The sequence below is a fragment of the Octopus bimaculoides genome, chromosome 2, assembly GCF_046866305.1.
Source record: "Octopus bimaculoides isolate indiv1 chromosome 2, ASM4686630v1, whole genome shotgun sequence".
NCBI lineage: Eukaryota > Metazoa > Mollusca > Cephalopoda > Octopoda > Octopodidae > Octopus > Octopus bimaculoides.
Genome location: NC_142929.1, coordinates 69,516,541 through 69,532,525, shown reverse-complemented (window position 1 = coordinate 69,532,525; position 15,985 = coordinate 69,516,541). Strand labels below are relative to the sequence as shown.

The window sequence follows — 15,985 nt, the reverse complement described above, 5'->3', positions numbered from 1 at the left end:
TATGTGGGTGTGTGTGTGTGTACATATATACGACGGGCTTCTTTCAGTTTCCGTCTACCAAATCCACTCATATGGCTTTGGTCGGCCCGAGGCTATAGTAGAAGACACTTGCCCAAGGTGCCACGCAGTGGGACTGAAACAAGAACCATGTGGTTGGTAAGCAAGCTACTTACCACACAGCCACTCCTGCGTCTACTGTATATATTTCTTTATTTTTATAATTTGTATTTATTCATTTTATTATAAATGCCAAACAACACCACGGAGGAATCGACGTAAGCTTAAATAATAAACCGCGATAGGTGAACCGCGATAGGTGAACCGCGATAGGTGAACTGCGATAGGTGAACCGCGATATGGCGGGGGATTGCTGTATACTTACGCGTATAAATACGGCTATGCTACACACTCAATTTGCACCTCCCTCTTCTTCCTTTACTCACTCCGCTTTTTTTCTTTTACTTTCCACGTTTCAATCTCTATATCTTTCTCTTCCTTTCTCTTTCGCTTTTTCTCTTCTCTCTTTCCATTCTCTTTCTCTCTTTTCCTCTCTCTCCCTCTCTCTCTCTTTCTCTCCCCCCTCTCTCTCTCTCTCTCTCTCTCTCTCCCTCTCTATCTATCTATCTTCAACTCTTTCTTTTCTACTTACTCTCTTTACTCTTTTTACTCTTTTACTTGTTTCAGTCATTTGACTGCGGCCATGCTGGAGCACCGCCTTTAGTCAAGCAAACCGACCCTGGGACTTATTCTTTGTAAGCCTAGTACTTATTTTATCGGTCTCTTTTGCCGAACCGCTAAGTGACGGGGACATAAACACACCAGCATCGGTTGTCAAGCAATGCTAGGGGGACAAACACAGACACACAAACACACACACACACACATATATATATATATATATATATATACATATATACGACGGGCTTCTTTTCAGTTTCCGTCTACCAAATCCACTCACAAGGCTTTGGTTGGCCCGAAGCTATAATAGAAGACACTTGCCCAAGGTGCCACGCAGTGGGACTGAACCCGGAACCATGTAGTTGGTAGGCAAGCTACTTACCACACAGCCACACCTGCGCCTACATTATTGCAACTTTTCAACCTTTTCCTCTTCTCATTTTTTCCTTTCGTATTTTTCTATTTTCACACCGTTCTACTATTGTTTCTTCTTCCTTTCTACCGACTACTTCTTTTCTTTCCTTTTTCTTTCTCCCTCCCTCTTTTTTCCTTCCTTTCTTTCTCACTCTCACTCTCACTCATTATGGTCTACCCTATTAATATTATTGCCGTTTCCCCTTCTTTATTACAGTCTTCCTTTTTCTTTCTATCCGTTTTCAGACGTTCTTAAAACTTTCGTTCTATTTCTCGCCATCTTCCTCTTTCCGGTTCCCGCTTTCCCCTCCCTTTCTCACTTCTACTCTTCGTTTTCCCTCATTTGCATCATTTGCATTCTCTCACTCTTTCTTTACTCTCTTTACTCTCTTTCCTTCTCCTCTGTAACACTCTCTTCTAATTTCCATTTTTCTCTCCCCTTCTTCTATGACCTATATTATATGTACATATATATAAAAGCAGACGGTGACAAAAATAAGCATTGTATTTAAAGAGATTTGCCACCAGCAAAGGAAGTTCAAAACAAGAAAGTGACAGGCGTCACCAGCGACAGCAACACAACAGAACGACACAAACACCTCACAAACACATTACAACAGAAACGGGACACTAACAATTACTACGACACACAACACAGGAAGTTTCTATCGAATACGAAGTTCTTTTCACCAGTTTTAGAAGTTTTTATTGGGTAAGTAAACAGTCAAGATAATGCTTACATCGTTTGGAAAATATTTATACCTCAGGTCTCAAACTCTATCCTTCTTTTTCTTTTCTCGCTCTTTCTCTTTCTCTCACTCTTTCTCTTTCTCTATCTCTCTCTCTCTCTCTCTCTCTCTCTCTCTCTTTCTTTCTATCTATCTATCTATCTATCTATCTATCTATCTATCTATCTATCTATCTATTTATTTATTTATCTATCTATCCTTAGGACACGTGCACACACATTGGATCTAGTTAAGCTGATTCACAAAATCATCCCCCTTTAATTTTGCTCAGATTGTTTTCAATTTTGGTGTATCGATGTAGTTTTGAATTTTGATTTCGCTCAACTAATCACCTTATCTCGTAATTTAAAGAATCTGATGTTATTTGGAATTAAAGTTGGAAAATTTGGGTAATTTTAGCCAATCAACAGAAAGCGAGGCATTAACAACTTGTTACCATAACAACCGCACGTTGTATTGCACCTGCACGTTATGTTAATTCTTCACACCACGAGATTTGCTTCATCCACGTTTTGTTTTAATAAAAATTTATATTTATCAATTAATATTTTAGTGTAGATATTTTTCGTCAATTGCCTTAATATTTTACATATTTTTCATTCTTTTACTTGTTTCAGTCATCTGACTGCGGCCATGCGGGAGCACCGCCTTTAGTCGAGCAAACCAGGACTTATTTTTTGTAAGCCTAGTACTTATTCTATCGGTCACTTTTCCCGAACCGCTAGAATACAGGGGCGTAAAGGCACCAGCATCGGTTGTCAAGCGATGTGTGTGTGTGTATATATATATATATATATATATATATATATATATATATGTCATTTGTTTTTCACTTGTTTCAGTCATTGGACTGCTGGGGCAGCGCCTTGAAGGATTTAGTTGAACAAATTGAACCAAGTACTTACGTTTTAAGTTTGGAACTTATTCTATCGGCCATTGGGCCGCAAAAAAATAAATAAGAAGACAAGCTGTCAAGCGGTGGTGGTGGATAAACATACGCGCGCACACACACACACACACATACATATATGTCACAGTATCGACCAGACTATCGGATGTCGCTAGTCACAATGCGCTTTGCATTGTTTTAGCTTTGGAATGACGCCGCCCCGCTGACTCGGCGAGCAGGCGAATACTCCCCTGATTGGAAAGCAATTCCGTTACAGGGTTACCCAATTACAGCTGAGTGGACTGGAGCAATATAAAATGAAGTGTTTTGCTCAAGAACACAACGAACCACCCGGTCCGAGAATTGAACCCATGATGATCTAGTGATCATGAGTGCAATACCCTAACCACTATGCCACCACATATATATTTGACTCCTTAGACTCCTCGCCCTCAATAGATGAAATAATGACATCAATAAGTAAATTGAATCTTGGTAGGGCACCTGGAAAGAATGGAATTTGTGCTGAGGTCTTGCGATTTGGTGGTAATTGCATCACACAGTCCCTTCATGAACTTATTAGTGCAGTTTGGAGGGATGGTGCAATCCCTAAGGACTGGAAGGATGCAGTTTTTCTTCCTCTATATAAAGGAAAAGGAGCCAGAACAATGTGTGGTAACTACAGAGGTATTGTTCTTCTATCAGCTGCTGGCAAGGTTCTGGCAAATATTCTTCTTACCCGTCTGAATGGGTGTCTCGTAATTGATGTCCTACCTGAATCTCAATGTGGCTTCCGACCTGGTAGAGGGACAATGGATATGATTTTCACAGCAAGACAGATGCAGGAGAAGTGCTATGAGCAGAATATGGATCTTGTCCAGGTATTCATTGATTTAACAAAGGCCTTTGATACTGTGAATAGGGCCTTTCTATGGAAAATACTTGGCAAACTTGGATGTCCGGATCACTTTGTATTTATCATTAAATCATTTCATGATGGGATGGAGGCTTGGGTCAATGTTGGTGGTGGCATGGCAGGACCCATTCCTGTAGAGAATGGTGTCAAGCAGGGTGACATCCTGGCCCCAACTCTCTTTTCTTTGTACTTTGCTGCTGCTTTTACTCATGCTTTTGCTATGGTTAGCTCTCTGGGAATATATGTCAGATATTGATCTTCTGGCTGCCTCTTTAATCTTCGCCGATTTGCTGCCAATTCAAAGGTTCTCCAGTCTATTATTTGTGACCTCCTTTATGCAGATGACTGTGACTTAGTCACTCATACAGTGGATGACATGCAAATACTCAGGAATTGTATTTATGCTTTTTGCAAGGCATTTGGACTTAGCATTAGCCTGGACAAGACTGTTGTAATATTCCAGCCTGCACCAGGAAATCCATATGCGAAACCAGCTATCTTGGTTGAAGGAACAATTTTGAAGGTAGTAGACAAGTTTGTCTACCTGGGCAGCACATTCAGCCGTGCTTGCTCCCTGGATGAGGAAATATCTTTCAGGTTGCAGAGAGCAACTAATTCCTTCCGGTCTCTTCAGTCTCGTGTCTGGTTCCAGCATGGCATCGCAAGGCAAACAAAAGTTGCTGTGTACCGTGCATGTGTACTGACATCGCTCCTCTACTCATGTGAGACATGGACTCTGTACAAACGTCAGGTAAAGGTCCTTGAACGCTTTCATCAGAGATGTCTCAGACACATTCTCAATGTTGGCTGGACCTCAAAAATTCCAGACACACAGGTCCTGAGAACAGCTGATATCTTGAGTATTGAGGCAATGGTGCACAAGCACCGGTTACGTTGGACTGGACACCTTATTAGAATTAAGGATAGCAGGATTCCTAAGCAGATGCTATATGGAGAACTAGTGAATGGAAGGAGACTCCGGCAGAAACCAAGGCTGCGATTTAAGGACTGTGTCAAGTCCTCATTAAAGGCCTGTGATATGCAGGACACTGACTGGGAGAACAATGCCTGTCATCGCCACAGATGGAGGAAGCAGGTTAAGGAGGGTATCGTCACTTTTGAGAGAGCACGTAACCAGCATGAACTTAAGCGAGCTGCGCGAAAGCGCACGGCTCGTATAGTGAATGGGGAAAGCTTGGTCTGCAATGTTTGCAGTCGTGTATGCTTGTCAAGAGCAGGGCTCATTAGCCACCAACGGAGTCGCAAATGCAAAATATAAGTTATTCCTAGAGCGCACAATGTTCCTGAAGGTCAACAATGGTCATTCTCGGTCACGAGTGGACGGCCATCGTGTATGTATGTATGTATGTATGTATGTATGTATGTATGTATGTATGTATGTATGCATGCATGCATATATGTATGTATGTACGGGGAACTATCTAAAACAAACAGGAATTTTGCAATATCATTTTATTCACTTAGGCTTACATATTTACACTTTTATCGCCTTCAAAGTAGTCATCATTTGCAGCTATGCATCGATCCAGGCGCGTTTTCCACTGTTCGAAGCAGTGCTGGAACTCTTGCGAAGTGATACCTTTTAACGCCTCCGTCTTTCTCTCTGTCTCTGTCTCTCTCTCTCTCTCTCTCTCTCTCTCTCTCTCTCTCTCTCTCTCTCTCTCTCTCTCTCTCTCTCTCTCTACACCTGCAAATTCCGTAGCACCAGCTTTCAACATCAGTGATGACCTTCGAAGAAAGGTCCGGATCAACTGCCAACTGTTCTTTCAGTTCAGTGACATGCGTTCAGTCGTGACTGCTTTTGATCTTCTGTGAGCAAGCGAGACACAAATTTTGCTGCAACTCTTTTCATACGCAATTCTCCGTTCAAGATTCGTTTGGCAGGGACTCCATGATACATCAGTCAGATCAATAAGTTTATCAATTTTTCGGTTCATAAGATCAGTTCATAAATATTCATGATGTTTGCATTCATTTGGGAGGTCGACGGTCGTCCTGAACGAGGTTAGTCTTTAAGCGACCACTCGTAAATTTGTGTTTTGCTCATGGCAGCGGCCTTGTAAGTTGTTTGAAGCATGACAACTGTTTCGGTTGCCGTTTTCTCCAGCAGAAAACAGAATTTCACAGAAGCATGTTGTTCCTTCGTTTCGGCCATCGCAAAAATCGACGAACAGGGGTGAAGCACTCCAAAACAAAGACGCACCACGTGGCACGACTTCACTCAACGATGCCGGTCGGTAGACTGATGCCCAAGGGTTACATCAAGTGGACTCTAGCAGCGGAAGCCTGAACTACAACACTTTTGTCCCACAGAGAATATTTCCGGTTACTTTTGGTTGTTCATGCAGGATTAGAAATAAATTCCCAGTGGACTACTCTCGGATGCCCTGTGTCATGGACACTGTCTTTCCTCTTGACTAAAGGATAAAAAAAATTCTCTATCCAACAAGCTACTTGTTGCTTATATCAATTTAAAGTGCCTATAAAAAAGTTCGTTTTGATGTTTGTCGGAATAGTAGAGTTGATATTATAGTTTTCCGACATCATTCTTTTCAATTAAGATGCATTCAGGTTATTTTTACGGTCATGTGAAGGTTTTAACCCATAAAAGTTTTGGCAGAATTGAAGTTGATTTTCCTACAGCAGCGACATAAAGGTTATGTCCATAATTCTGATAGTGGACTCTTCCATCCGAATTTTGGGAAACAGTGTCTTGCAGCAAAAATATTTCTCCAGTTTTGTAGACTAGACAAAGCTATTGCAAATTGCTTTTCTATCGGTTTCTATGTTTCGTCTTCGGCAAAAATATATTTCTAAAAGTCATTTCCTTTGTCGTTTGTTATTTGTCTAAGAGAACTGACAGTTGTTAATTAACATAGTTTTGCAGGTTGTTTAATTAAATATGGTCCTATTCGTTCGCTGAGTACATTTTACTGCAATTAAATACCATCTTCATTCTCCTCTTTTGTAATTCCAGGCTAGATGCGGCTTCTGTATCTACTGGACTTCACTGACATTAATCCACTTTATCGTTCTCATCTGACTTCATATGTGTAAGATGCCTTTCAAACTGGATAATAAATTTATCAAAGGCATCTGCAGATTTATCCTTTAACATAGGTTTAATTCATATCGATGATCTAGTTGATTATTGTAGCATCTGACGGGTGAAAATTGTTCTCATCCAAAACATCAAAGAATTAATAGAAAGCCATAGGGCTATATCGACCCACGAAACCCTTTCATCCACCCGTTTATGATAAATATCGATAAATATCTAGAGATCTCACATTATTCTGCTTTTAGAAATTAACATATATGTCTAGCCCCCTAATGTGTATGTATATATGTGTTTGTGCGTATGTGTTTATGTCTGTATATGTTTACGTGTCGGTATGTGTATGTATGTATGTATGTATGTATGTATGTGTGTATGTATGTATACATGTATATGTGTGTGTGTGTTAAACGCAGCACATTTTGACCTAACTAATCTGAGGCGTGATACCACAAAGTCCTCGATAAATACTTAAATTAAAATATTTGGAGCTGTGACAGTCTACAGGGTAATTATGGAGCATAGTTAAACAACTCATAGAAATCATATCAAGTATATGTAATATATATATATATATATATATATATATATATATATATATATATATAGTGCTGGAGCGAGCCTTGTCTGTGACTTGCTTCGTCCTCCAGCTTCAACAAACGAGACAGTTGTAAATGAATGATACGATATAGTAAGTATAAAACAGATTTTGATCTGTTGCTGTTTCTAATGAATCCAGATACGAATCGCACGGAATGAAACAGAAAATCTTTCAGAGTATGTTAAAATCTTTCTTTAGATAATATTTCCAAGGAAATCAAGCGTATTATTTAAAAAAAATTAGCATTGGACTATTATTTATGTGATATATATGCATGTAAACACACACACACACACACACATACATGTATACATACATATATATACATATATATATATATGTATACATGTGTGTGCGTGTGTATACATACCGTAAATCCTCGAGTATAATCCGCACTTTTTTCCCAAAATTTAAAGGTCAAAATTTCTAGTGCGTGCTATATACGAGGTTAAAAATGAAAAATATTTTCTAAGCAAAATTTTCTAAGTGATAAATATGTAAAGGAAATTTACTTAATATTTATTTTTCCCTGACGTTATTACTGTTATTTCTTTATTTTCTGCAAACAAAGTGCACAAAAAGCTATATGTTTATATTATGTTATATATACAATAATAATAAAGGACGTTACCGTATATACGTTTACAAACCAAGGACGTTATATAGACCTCCTTGACTCAAGTTAGAGAAGGAGTGCGTATTATACACAAGGTTTAGGTTTTTCAGAGGTACAACCCCCTAAAAATCCCCTGCGTATTATACTCAACGGCGAACTATACTCGAAGATTTACGGTGTATATATGTATATATATATATATATATATATATATATATATATATATATATATATATATATATATATATATATATATATATAATGAGTGTGCATATATATATATATATACACACACATATATTGATGTGTGTATTTATGTGGGGGGGTGTAAATGTCAGAAGAAGATCGCTTAATGGCCCTGTGAACGCACAGGCGAAACTCCAGAGTATCAAGAGACTGACTCGACCAAAATAAAAATATTATATAGATATATGTATGTGCGAACACATATATTAGTATATATATATATATATGTATGTTTATATGTGCATGTTCTCTTCTGTTTTAAATTATTTCATGTCTTCCTGTAAGGAAGGAGTTGCTTTCTAACAAAAATACAAAGCTCCATTGTTGGAATGTAGTGAACAAAAACAAAATCACATTTTGAACTTGAGAAAAGTCTTGCATATTTTTATTGTTCCACTTACAGATTATTTTTTAATGTGCATGTTACGTGGTTAATTTCTTTTACTGAATACCACAGCTCATCCAGATAATCACTTAAGCATTTACTAACAAAACCATAGGCCCCAATTATTCTTGGTATGTATGTATGTATGTATGTATGTAAATAATTTTCCTTACAGAATTCAAATCTGACATTAACTAGGCTCTTTCGTTTAAGTCAAGATGACTCTTGGGAATTCACAGATATGTGAATTTATGATTACATATATGTAGGTACGTATGCATGTATGCTCATGTGTGTGTATGTATGTGTGCGTGTGTACATGCGCTCTTTGTTTGTCTGTATAGAGTTTCGTATCCATGTAATGATGATAGCTATCAGCATTCATTTGAAAAACTATAATGTAAGTCATGAGATCCTATGGACCGTGAAAACAGTGCCGTAATTCGTAACATAATTCTTGATATCTGGTTCGCTTTGCTTCACAAGCTATTTTAATCATTTCTCAGAAACAAAAAAAAAAAGGCGGAGAAAACAATAACCAAAATTTACAATAAAAAAATAGTCCACAATAGACAAAAAACACTGATCTCTCGGGAAAAGAAATCCGTGGTCAACGAAACTATTTCAGTTCTCATTTGTAGTTGTAGTCATTTCCTTCTCGTTTCTTCCTTTGTTAACGCTATCGAGAAAGACATGGATGTCATGCAATCTCATTTTGCTTCACTTATAAATATAACATCCTGTACTTTGCGATAAGGGGACGGTAGAAGCGTAAAGGAAATTAATACTTTTAATTTATTTTCCTTTAATCGTATCCGTAATTACCCTAATAATATTCAACCCCTAAAATCTGTGGCTAGATAATGATAATTAACAGTGATCATTAGCTTCAGATGTGTGTCAATGAGCTGACATTGCCCCTAAACACTGCTATACTAATACTTAATAAAGCTTCCATCCCGTCTCTTTATTGCTGTGTCTGTAGCTAGCATTTCTCTTTGAATACTGTACGTCAATATTCATACTACTCATATTAGTGTATATGAAGAGATAAACATTGACTGTTAAACACAGTAGCTTCTCGTTAATAAAGTCTATTTATTTCTCACGGGGATTTGCAATTTATCGGGAAAGAGGAGTGTAGTTGTGTGATATCCTATCGTGATTTTTTTTGGGGGGGTGGGTGGAAAGGGGAAATCATCATCATCATCATCATCATCGTCGTCGTCGTCGTCATCATTATTAGCTTCATCATCGTCATCATCATCATCGTCATCATCATCATCGTCATCATCACCATCGTCGTCTTTATCATCATCGTAACTACCACCACCACCACCACCACCATCATCATCATCATCATCATCATCATCATCATCATCATCATCATCATCATCATCATCATAATTATCATTATCAGGTTGAATCTGATAGTGGTAGTGATGCTTGCATATCCCTACAAAACCAAAGAATTATACCAGGATGGGGGAATGGAGAAGGGAATTTAGTCCTGGCCAAGTTTGAAGCCAGGGATAAGACTAAACGAAAATCACCACCAGAAGTCTTGAGAAACAACATGGCGGATGTACGGTTTCGGCGCAGGAATCAAGCGAAAATCGACCAACGATAAAACTCACAGGATCCTAGAAGATGGAACTATATCGATGACACTGACCAGAGTCACTTCGTTCCGAGAGTGAACAACCGTTAACATCTTTTGAACTGAGGATTATGGTTGTTATTCAGCGACCAGAAGAGAAAAAAGTGGAAATAAAATAAAATATATTATTATCAACTATAATTCGAAACCGGCTTGCAAACTTAATTTTTCTGAACTTATTACTGACTACTCTATAGCGTTCATAGTATCAATAAAAATATTGGCTTCTTCTGATTTGACATTATTTTGCAGTCAAATTAATTCGTTCAACAAGGTGGCGAGCTTTCGTCTGTCTTTACGTTCTGAGTTCAAATTTCGCAGAGGTCAACTTTATCTTTCATCTTTTCAGGGTCGATAAAATAAGTGACAGTTGAGAACTGGGGTCGATGTAATCGACTTGCCTCCTCCTCTGAACTGGCTGGCTTTGTGCCAAAATTTGAAACCAAATTAATTCTTCCATTATGATAATGGTACTGAGTGAAATCCTATGAGTTTTAACATACATGTCTCTTTTAGAAGTTTCCCTGAGGCAAAATATTACAGCTAGTGCGCTTTCACGTTTGTTTACGTATTGTATATGCTATATAAACACCGATGTACTGGTACTAATTTTATTGAAGTCAGAATGATGAGGAGTGTAGTTGACCCTGACAAAACTTAAATTCAGAATGAGTATAGAGAGACGAGAATAACTATTTCATTTACTGCCAAGCAATTTTCGAAGACGAACTTTGTTGATAATATTTTTTACTATTGACACAAGGCCTGAAATTTTGCAGGATGAGACAGCTAGTCGATTACATCGACCCTAGTGCTCAACTGGTACTTATTTTATCACCCCCGAAAGGATAAAAGACAAAGTCGACTTCGTCAAAATTTGAAACAGAGATTAAAGCCAGAGGAAATGCCGCTAAGTATTTAGTCCAACATGCTAACGATTAGGCAAGCTCAACTCCCTTAGATCAAATATTGATGATTAAGGAAACATGTCGGCAAATATTCCGGCTTGAGCCATTATGCTAACTCATCACATTTACGGTCATAAAAAAAATATAGGGATTTACTTCATTTGCACAAGAATGTAAATTTTCGGAGCGCAAGCCTCATCTTCCGAGATGAAAGCGGTCTATTTTCAGAGATCATCGTTTGGATCAATTCAATTATATGAATAGTCAACAGCAGAGAGATGAATGTCAAAATCAACTTCAGAATGATTGGCCATTAGACTGTATAGAAGCAGAGGTTAAATACTGAAAAGTCATTTGTTCATCTTTCTACCGTATCATCCAATCCCTTTTATTCGTAAAAGAATTATATCAACAACTTTTTAATTTATTATTCTATCTTTACACTTAAACCAAGTTTCATAATAAATCGTGGTTTATTTGATATTTCAATAATGGTTAATGTTTCTTCTATTTTAGGTAGACTTGAACTCGTTTCTATTAAACCCTGGAAGATGCCCAACTCCATGATTGCTGTTTTCTTCATATTCGTTCTTAAAACAGTGGCACTGGCAAATAAAGTATACACCAAGATACCATGCCCGGATTTTTGTGAATGCAAATCAATCGGTAAAATAAAATGTAGTGTTGAAAGTTTACCACTTTCTTTACCGGCAGGAAAATTTAAAAGAGTAAGTTTTGATAATAAAGGGGAAACATTGGTAGATATACCGGCTCCTGTCATCAAAATGCAACCAAATACATCAATTGACACTCTCGTATTGCAGTATCTTAATATCAGCACAATCAAAACGAACGCTTTCGAAGGTTTGGGGAATGTCGAACTACTACTTATTAGCCATTCAAGCATTAAGAAAATTGAGCCATATGCTTTCAGAAATCTAAACATCACCAAGTTCATGTTCCTTAACGAGTCTGTTGATACTATTGAATCCTTTGCTTTCTCTGAAATCAATGCCGCATCCTTTAACATTTACAAAAGTAATGTTAATACAATACAGACAGCAGCATTCAATAAAATCACATCTAAACTCATTATAGCCTCCAGTACTATCGAAGATATGCAAGCACAGGCTGTAAGCAATGGAACACTCGCGGGTTTTGTTGCAGTAAAAAGCAAAATTATTCAATTTGGTTGTAATGATTTTCATAATATATCCTTACTAAAAATTAAAGCAAACACGACCTGTGATTGTAACAGCGTTTGGTTGATGGAAAAAGTTTTAACTTCGTATGCAAATTTGGAATATATAACTTGCTTAGCTCCACCTAGTCTGGCTGGCATATCTTTATCGCAGCTGAACAAAACAGACGTATGCAACAGTTCTACTATTACAGATTCAGTGTGTCCAAGCTTAACTTTTAAAATGGAATTTATTAAATCTAATGCCAACAAATGGGATGCCTCTTTAACTATATTAGTGTTCGTCATCAGTTATATTCTTTTCATTTCATTGAAATAAAAGGATATGTGTGTGTGTGTGTGTGTGTGTGAATAGTGTTAACTGACGGAAGAAGGAGTACTCGATACCAAACGCGCGATTAATAACATTTTTTTTATTTTGATCAAGTCAATCGCTTGCTTCTCTGAGTTTCAGCTGTATGTGTAGTGTCTTCAGATTAGTTACGACTTGCCTCAAAATCATAACTAAAAGAAGCAAGAGGCTAACTCAACGTGTGTGTGTGTGTGTAGAATAAATTGTGTGCATATAGCTAGATGTACGACTGCTACTGTTATGTCTAGACTTTTATAATTCAGTTTGCTTTCTGTATAGTTGTTAAGTAATTTCTATACTGAGTAGTATAACTTGTTGTGAGCTGCAGAGCAAACGTAGGAAAAATAAAAAATAAATACGAGTCTATATTAAAGTTCCTATGACCATTTCACCATTATAGTTTTTTGGAGCCCTGCAGTAGTTCTAAATGCATATACATACTCAACCACAACGAATCCTCAGGGAACACTTTATTGTATCAAGTTACAGATAGGAACATAGTAATCTATAACCTGATATAATGAAGTATTCCCAGAGCATTCGTTCTTGTTAAGCATCTATTTGCATTTAGAACTTGTATCGAAGGGCTCCAGTCAACTATAATGGTGAAAAGCGCGTAGGAACTTTAACATAAGCCTGTCTATTCTTGTTTTTAATATATATATGTATATGTGTGTGTGCATGTGTATGTATGTATGTATGTATGTACACATATTTGAAGATCCACAAGGATCAGAACTTAACTGCCGCTCTTGATGGTCCAAAATAGATATACAATTTATGTGGGTGTCTTTTCAAAACGTTGTCTGGTTTCAAAAGCCACATCAGACGCCATAGTAGATCTAAGGTGTAAGTACAAAAGGTGATCAGACTATGTATGTATGTATGTGTGTGTGTGTATATGTGTGTATGCATGTGCTTATGTATGTATGCATGCATGTATGTATGCATGCATGTATGTATGTGTGTGTGTGTATGTAGTTAGAATTTACAAAAAAAAAAGACAGAAGACGAAAACGGATGTGTAAACAACAAACAGATGTATTAGTTTTACGCTCGGGATACTACAAAAAGTAGAGAAATTTCAATTGACGAGCATAAAATGTGTTTGAATCTAGTAGCTGTCAGTCCCTTATGTTTCAGAAGAGGCACATAAGATGAGAAAAGTGAATATTATCCACATGTTTGGAGGGTTAATATTGTTGAAATATATTTAAAATGATAGTGTGATGGGTTTGTAGTGGTGAGATCGAAAATGAATGAATGCATTTCAAAACGAAACCAACCAAAAAAATTAGGATCTGAAATTTATATTATGTGGACATAAGTTAAATACATGACATATTTGCGTGTCTAAGTTTATAAGTGTACATGTCTATATCATATTATGTGTGTAAAGATATATATGTGTATGTATATACATACATATATGTTGGTGTGTTTGCGTCTCCGTGACTTAGAGATCCGGCAAAAGTGAGAGATAGAATAAATACCAATCTTTTAAAAAATAAGTACTGGGATCGATTCGTTCAACTAAAATTCTTCGGGGAAGTACCCCAGCATGGCCGCAGTCTAATAACTGAAACAGGTAAAAGATAAAAGATATTTAAACACACACACATCGCACCAGCTCCATGGTTGCATTGTCGAAACGAAATTTAATGTTCGGCTCGAAGTGAGAACCAAACCTGTAACAGAATTTCTGACACCTTCACATTTTACTTTATGAGAAGGTTTTAGATTAGTAAGTATGATACCTACAACAGACATTCTTAATTTCTGTTTATTAATCCTTTGCCTGTCTTGTGTATCACATGTATTACAGAGGATATATTTCTCTGGCATCCATGCATCATGTATGATACACATACCCATTTTTTCCATTACCAGACTAACTTAGGGCTTATGAAATGAAAGCTTTATATTACTCAGAACATATGAAACGAGGGCTAACTAGAAGTCTGATAAAAAGTATAGATATTTTGGAGAAACTTATGAAAATGGTATGAACAGATCGCTTTCCTTAAAACAGCTCTGTTTGCTCTGCTGTAGGTGAAGGACACTGGCCAAATTTTAGAATTACCAACTTTTGTTGTTTTCTTTTTAAATTAGCTGTAAAGCAATTCAAATTTAGTTATAATTTTTAGCATTACTAAAAACATTGTTGACAAAAGTGTTCATGTAGTAAGACTTTTATTGATAAAATAATGCGAGAATTCATTGCACTGAAACACTGATCTTTGATGAAAATTTTGGCTAGAATGATTAAGATGTTTCTGAGATTCCTCACAGAGAATTTAAATAAATATTGATTTCGTTATGCAACATAACATTGGAATGTCACAGGCGGGTGTGAATGAAACTGTATAAGATGCATGAAAAAAAAACCAACGTGAAAATAACTGAGAAAGAAACCAGTGCAGGATTAACAAGCATGGAACATACTCGTTCGTTAATGGCATTCATTCATACCGGTATATACTAACCATTTTTCGGAAATTCTTGTGATCGATACCGTAAATGCTCGAGACTCTGTTCGAAAATTGGCATTGTACTTGACTGGTAGCAAAAGAACACAATCAACAATCAATACCGTATTTAAAATCGAATGATCTCAACTAGTTAATCAGATTAAAGACTCATGTAACCAAGAGCTAACCTTTTACATTAGGTCAATCATTCCTATTAAGAAATTATTCATTTTACAATAACTTAAAGAAATTTTTCAATGAAAATATCATATTTGATCAATTTTAAAGAATAATTGCAAATTATATTTTTCTGGGGTTTTTTTACGTTAAAATTTTTTCGCTCAAGGTTTTTTTTTTTTTTTTTTTTTGCAGTTGTTATTGAAAACCTATTTAACATTCCAAATCAGGCACATTTGATTGTTGCTGGAATTTTTTTCTTTATTTAGTTTTTCTTTTGGCTTTATGTTTTTTGCAAAATGTTTGATTAAAAAGAAATATATTCTTCCTATTATGTTGTTGGTGTTGTTTTTCTACATATTTTTTTCTAGTTACAGCAACATCTTTTGTTTGCTGTTTTATATGGCAATATATTATTTGTGGAAGCACTGAAAAGTAAAGCGTAAGCTGAGAATCAAGAATGTGATCCGGTTTCGTTTCTTGATTGAAGCCATTTCCTTTCGATTCCAAACTAATAGTCTTGGAAAAAGTATGAACGTCTTTGAAAATATAGAACCTTTACCCTAATTAAAAGAAACCTAAGCAATGCTAAAAGTTGACTGTGCACCTTATGATAAGAGTAATTTCCTTGGGAACCAAGAAC

At 36.7% G+C, this 15,985-nt stretch overlaps 1 protein-coding gene across 1 annotated transcript; it reads left to right on the top strand.

The window, feature by feature from the left end:
* The first annotated feature begins 1,161 nt into the window (after positions 1 to 1,161).
* Positions 1,162 to 15,673, top strand: LOC106879512 (uncharacterized). The gene is made up of 2 exons (XM_014929120.3): positions 1,162 to 1,804; positions 11,658 to 15,673. Exon 2 carries the CDS (start codon positions 11,693 to 11,695, stop codon positions 12,659 to 12,661), a length of 969 nt encoding a protein of 322 aa, XP_014784606.1. The 5' UTR covers positions 1,162 to 1,804; positions 11,658 to 11,692; the 3' UTR covers positions 12,662 to 15,673.
* The last annotated feature ends 312 nt before the right edge of the window (positions 15,674 to 15,985 follow it).

Excerpts from the sequence above, each read along its gene's own strand:
- LOC106879512 (XM_014929120.3), top strand. The coding sequence starts at position 11,693 with ATGCCCAACTCCATGATTGCTGTTTTCTTCATATTCGTTCTTAAAACA.